Source organism: Poecilia latipinna, unplaced genomic scaffold, assembly GCF_001443285.1.
Source record: "Poecilia latipinna isolate Pla-1442-1.1 unplaced genomic scaffold, P_latipinna-1.0 Scaffold3061, whole genome shotgun sequence".
Classification (NCBI taxonomy): domain Eukaryota; kingdom Metazoa; phylum Chordata; class Actinopteri; order Cyprinodontiformes; family Poeciliidae; genus Poecilia; species Poecilia latipinna.
The window spans coordinates 1-6,295 of record NW_015115677.1 but is presented as its reverse complement, the minus strand read 5'-3'; the positions used below and the strand labels follow the sequence as shown (position 1 = coordinate 6,295).

At 41.8% G+C, this 6,295-nt stretch overlaps 1 protein-coding gene across 1 annotated transcript in view; it reads left to right on the top strand.

The window, feature by feature from the left end:
* LOC106940016 (serine palmitoyltransferase 3-like) overlaps window positions 1-5,986 on the top strand; it is a 31,920-nt gene extending 25,934 nt beyond the window's left edge. The window contains exons 8-9 of the mRNA XM_015022623.1: window positions 157-376; window positions 3,463-5,986. Coding sequence (XP_014878109.1) covers window positions 157-376; window positions 3,463-3,747 — 505 coding nt within the window. The 3' untranslated portion in view covers window positions 3,748-5,986. The remainder of the gene's footprint in view (window positions 1-156; window positions 377-3,462) is intronic.
* Window positions 5,987-6,295: the final 309 nt, after the last annotated feature.

The window sequence follows — 6,295 nt, the reverse complement described above, 5'->3', positions numbered from 1 at the left end:
TCAAATAACTCCAAAAAAAAGACTGCAAAACCCGGTGGGTTTTTTCCCCCCCCCCCCCCCCCCAAAAGATGAAACCTAAAGATGTAAGCTTTAGGTTTCTAAAGCTTACATCTGCTTGAATTCTTGTTTCCTCTTTCTGTGAATCTCTCCTATCAGCATGGAGGGCTCAGTTGTGCGGTTGCCTGAAATCATCGCCCTGAAGAAGAAGTATAAAGCCTATTTGTACCTGGATGAAGCCCACAGCATTGGCGCGGTGGGGCCTTCGGGGAGGGGAGTCACCGAGCTGTTTAATGTGAACCCGGCTGATGTGGACGTGATGATGGGGACGTTCACGAAGAGCTTCGGGGCAGCTGGAGGCTACATCGCAGGAAGAAAGGTTACTGTTGAGCTCTGTTCCTCCTTCCTCTGCTCGTTTCATCCCGTCCTCACCGCTTCAGCTGTTTATGGCCCACCTATGAAAACGAGAGAGCTTGGAAACGGTGCAGTAAACATGCTATTATTCACTCAAGCAGAAATTAGTCTGGTTGCTAATCCATTTGGACGCTAATAGGGTCAGGATAGATTTTACGATGCAGATGAGATTAATCACACTGAAACAATTCCAATAGCCATTGGTTCTCATTACGGGGAATCAGATAGCTTAGCCGACACTTTCTTGAATTTATTTAACACCACTAATCTGGCTTCAAACAAAGCCTGATGAAGTGATGAAGCAAGCCGTGTAAGTTATATAGAATTTTTAAGAATTATCTGCAGCAGGTATTCAAAACAGATGGGAGTGAATAATACAAACTCCATAACGACGACTTTTTTTTGTGGGCCTCATGTGTTCAACAAATGTTCAATAAGCTCCAGCTCAGGGCCTTTTTAATCCGCTTTTACTCTATTAAAAAGTACACTTTAGTACATAACCACAGTGGTTTCGAGGCTGTTGATTAGAAAGCAAGGAAACAGGCTTGTTGTTGGAATTAAGCTCTTAAAAGTGGACACTTCCTTTCCCTGCCTTATGTTAGCTCAGTCCTGCTCTGCCTTAATAAGAAGGTAAAGCTGGCAGAGGGCCAGCCCCTTCTTGTGGCACGCATCGGAACTGTGCTCCAGATTTAACAGGATGATTTTTAACAAGCATGATGATGTTTGAAGTATGAACGTGCTGCCTGGTTTGACAGCTGGCTGTTGTAAACTCTTGAAAGGGAAAAAGGCAGGAAAAGAGAGAGAAAGCATATTTGTTGTTGTGGTGAAGTGCCCCAAATCCTGTGTTAAGTGGATACGGGTTGACCAAGAAAAGGCTCTGCACATGTGTTCTGGAAAACAGTCATCTTTTAGCTGTTTTATGAGAGAACCAAAAATAAATACTCCCCAAGCTCCTTATAATTCACTTCAACAGTGTGTTTACAAAGCATTGTTCAATTACCCTTTAGGCAAAACCTGATCCGTACTCAAAAAGGAGAAGTCGCTAAATACACAGGGCTTTTTTTTTGTCACACTGAAATGGTTTAGAACATGAAATTAATTTTATTATCAGACAAATATAACACTGCATGTAGTTTTCATGAGAAAAGTCATCCAAACCAACCCTGCAACTCAGTTGTTTTAGAAAAGAACTCCCTTTCCATTCAAATCCTCATTTAGTAAATACTGCAGGGCTGAGAGCCGTTTATGTAGGGCTGCACTGTGATGCAGTTGGGTTTGTATCCCACGTTCTCATTGTACGTCCTCCTACAGTCCAAAAAGTAAATAAATGTGAGAGCAATTGATTCTCTAAATTGTTCCTAGGTGGGAGTGAGTGTGTGCATATTTGTCCTTTTTATCTCCATGTCGCCCCGTGATAAACTGGCGACCATTCCAGGGTTTACCCCGACCCTCATTCAATCACTGCTAGAGATGAATCGTTTTCTGTATTTATTCAGATCAGATACAGAATCATTTTTACCAGATACTCTTGTGAGCCTAAATTAATTGTAAAGTGTGCTGAGAAAAACGTGTTTAGAAAAATCTGTTATCTACAGAGCAATTCAGAAATGAATAAATTTCCTAAAAACATCAGATGTAAAAAGCGCACATTCTTTTAAAAGCACACCAGAATCGTATTTATTTAAACCAGGTTCCTGTATGTAATTTGTAAAATGTGATGTGTGACTAACCTTGTGCATATCGTATGTATGTTTTTGTATTTTATCACTTGGACCCCAGAGAGATTAGTAACCACTTTGGTAAAAACTAATGAGGACACTAATAAATTATAAACAAACAAATAGGCACCCGTGACCCTGCAAGGACAAGCAAGTATAGAAAATGAATGGATGTAATTCATGAAGGTCTATAATAACTAATATTAATACTCAGCAAGCATTGACTCCTCTTAGACGCGATTTTCTTCCATAACTTTTAGTAAACTGAGCTGGTAAATACAGAAATATTATATTTCCTATAAATATTAACCACGAATATTAAAATATATATTTTTTTTTATTAAGGTGGAGTTTAAAAGATAATAGAAATTACATTTATTTTATTAATAAGTGATAGATTTAGCATGACTGTGATGACTGGCTCAGTTATGGACATTGAAGTGGTTTAAAGTGGCTGAAAAGTCGCTGCACGTGCACAAAGAGCTCTGGCAATGTTCCCACTCTGTGGTTTTATGAATAAGTATGCCACACCATTACTGTGACCGCCGTGTGGCTTCGGAAACACCCCGAGTTGTCACTGCGTGCCCCCAGGCATGAGATGGATTTCAGACATGTTCTCCTAACTGGCTTATCTTGGTTGCGCTGAAATCCTGTGGGACCACAAAGCTGTGAAAATCTCCTGCCTTAAACAAAAACAGATGTCAGGTTGTTCCAGAGCTCCTATCCTTCGTTTGAATAGTTCCACTGAAATCCCCCTTCCCTCCATGTGTGTGTGTGAGGAAACCTCAGCCGCCACCGCCGCTGCCGCCCAGTGGGGACAGATGGTGGTGAGTGGAAATGGTGGCCAGACATCATCTCCGGCTGTGTGTCATCACCTCGCAGCCGCCGAGCAGGGGCCCGTCACGGCTGCAGGCCCGCACCCAACCTCTCCTCGCTCCAGGAGCCTCAACCGAATCAGTTCCCTGAAATTCTGCTTCTTCCCCTGTCAGCCACTGGCAGAATTAATCTCCTGCTGACATTTCAGAATAATGAGCCTGACAATCCTCATTCAGGCTCATTTTGTCATCGGTTCCTTCTCAGTTTGGGAGCTGGAGAGGGGGAAAGGCTCCAGAGCCGTGTTAGAGTAGGTGCCAAGTTCCTCCTAGTGACAAAGGAAGGATCTGAGGTATTTTAATCACTTTTCAGATGTTGAGTAGATTTGAGCGCTCTCTGGTGGCTAAAAGGTAGAACTACAAGCAATCTGACTCCAAAATTGAAAGTTTATGTGTGTATTTGGGACTGAGATACACACTTTTCCTAGTGCTAAAATGTGATTGCTTGTGTGCCTTTGCAGGAGCTGGTGGAGTACCTGCGCAGCCATTCTCACAGTGCAGTATACGCCTCAGCCATGTCCCCTGCAATAACAGAGCAGGTCATGCGTGCCATGAAGTGCATCATGGGAATAGACGGAACCACAGAAGGTAAGAATATGAGAGTATTAGCACTTTCTTTACCAGTGAATCATATCCACAGACCCCCAGAAGAAAGAATCAGTTCCTTACAAAAAAAAAAAGCATTCACATTTCTTGGAATTTTTCACATTTATGTTGAGACTATAAACTTTAATGTGTTTCGCTGAGGCTTTGTGTCCAAGACCAACACAGAGTAGCACATACTAAATTGGAAGGAAATGGTTTTAAAGTGTGATTTTTTTTAATTTTTTTTTATTTATTTTTTTTTTACGTCATTCTTCTTTGAAAACAGCTCAAGCTCAGACAGATTGGATGGAGAACATCTCCGAACATCAGTTGTCAGGTCTACATAAAGATTTGCAATAGGATTTAGGTTCGGACTTTGACTATAAGAAATAGGATTTTAGGCTTATAGGCCTTTCTAACATGTTAAAATATGTCACTCTAAACCATTCTGTTGTACATCTGGCTGTACATTTGGGGATATTGTCCTGCTTGGAGGTGAATCTACACCCAGTCTCAACTGTTTTACAGCCTCTAGCAGGTTTTCTTCCGGGATCACTCTGGGTTTAGCTCCCTCCACATTCCCTTTATCTCTGGTCAGCCTTCCTGTCTCTTCTGACAAACAGCACAGGTGCTGCTGCCATCACCGTGCTTTACCACGAGAATTAGGTGTGTTTAGGGTTCTGTGGTGTCAGACTTCTACATCCTAGCTCCTTCCCTTTCATATGAAAACTACAATACTTGTTTGGCTTCCCTTCAAATGTAACTTTGTTATTGTCACATTGCCATGAGGACAAAACATATAGTATGCACAACTAATAGTTGCCCTGTCAGCAGGTTATCACACTTGAACAAGTTTTCGGTTGTGCTTTGCTGTTTCTTTTTCAAATGGCTTTAAACCATGCTCCTTGAGGTGCTCAAAGCTCGGGGATATTGTTTTGTAATCTAGCCATGTTTTAAATATCTCCTCAGCTTTCTGTCTGCTGTGTTCCCTGTTCTTAATGATGCTGTTTATTATCTAATGTTCTCAAACAAACCCCTAAGACCTTCACAGAGCAGCTGGATTTAAGAATAGTGACCGCACATGCATGACAAACTTTATAGGTTTTCGTCTAAAAACATTTTAAAGCCATACTTTTCCTTCCATTTGTCAATTTTACGTTATTTTTGAGTCGGTCTGTGGTTGACAATCCTAATAAAAAACATGGAAGTTTCTTGGCTGTAACGTGGAGAATGAGTCATGTTTTTTTTTTTTTTGTTTTTTGTTTTTTGTAAGGAACTGTAAATGCAAACCTTTCATCAATATTGGTTGATATTTATTCAGCAAATCTTGGAGGGAAAGAAGAGTCTAGATGCATACGATTGTGTAATTTAGTTGTGAATTTGCATATTACCGAAAGAAAAGTATATTAGTAAAAGTTTAGCTTTTTGGGGGCCCTCGCAGCTGTCCACATGGATCTCACTTCTTCTTTTTCTCATTTGCAATTATGCGTTTTTCTGTGCAGAAAAACAGCAAGCCAGATCTGGAGGTCACTATCAGCGTTAGCATTAGGAGTTGGACCTGCAGGAAAACACTAACAGCTGCTTTGTCAGAAAATGTGGAAGCAATTACACGGGTCTGCCGTGGCAGGGAATGAGGGATCATGCAGTCTATGAGCATTTTCATTTAAGTGTTGTGATGAATTCTGAAACGTTGCTGCCTCAATTGAAATAGACACAAGAACAGGGAAGAGACTAGCTAAAGTAAGTACCTTCTGTGTAGATGTTCTCCTGAAGAGGCATTAAAAGGAAGAAACACTGACAGTAATGGTAAATGAGTGACATTTAAAGGGCCTTAAACATGTGCCTTGTAGGGGAAATAGGTAGTCGTGACGTAAACTGTGTGGGACATCAAAACAAAGAAGATAGAGTGCTGTAATGGGCTAATCGCTTTAGCAACCACAGCCGAGTAAGCTGTGGTTGAGGTATACTGTGGGTTCATACAAAGATGAGCAACTTTTATCTGGCTCTGAATCAGACATGCCTTGCCTCTGACGTAGCTGTTGTGGAGAAATCAGTCTTGACCTGTCTTATTGAGGGGAGGGAGCGCAGCGCTGCAGCTCCAGCGTCCAACACAGCCCCGAATCTAGACCAGTTTAGCAGGGGGACATTGGCTTATTTGGGGGGGGGGGGGGGGGGGGGGGGGGGGTGAAGGCAAAATGAATCTACGTATCAATAATAATATTACTCAAGTAAAAGAAAAAGGTACAGTGCAGTAAGCAGTACTACACACTTTTGAACATGGATAACATCAGGATACTTGTTAACCAGCTTAACATGCTGTATTGGTATTAGATAGTCATCTTTTAGCTAACATTACCTGCATCCAACACCATTATTCAACTCAGTTGGTTAGTTTGGGGGGGTTGGGGGGGAACTGTGCAAAGTTCTTTGTGTTTTGCTGGTTTGCTTCCATGATTGTAACACAAACCTGCACAGCTCTGCACAGCATGTTTCCGCACAGGGGTAAACCCAGCGTGAGCATCTTAGCACTCATGTTGTGTTTAAAGGCGGCCTCGGAAAAACACGTCACGACTTGTTAACGGTGGATAACGGCTGAAAAAACTGACAGAGAGCACATGGAAGTGCGGAAGCCCCGACTGTATCAAATCGACTTGAGAGTAACAGAAAGTTGGCCACTTTGAGGTAAAGATAAAAAACAACTTCCAGTCC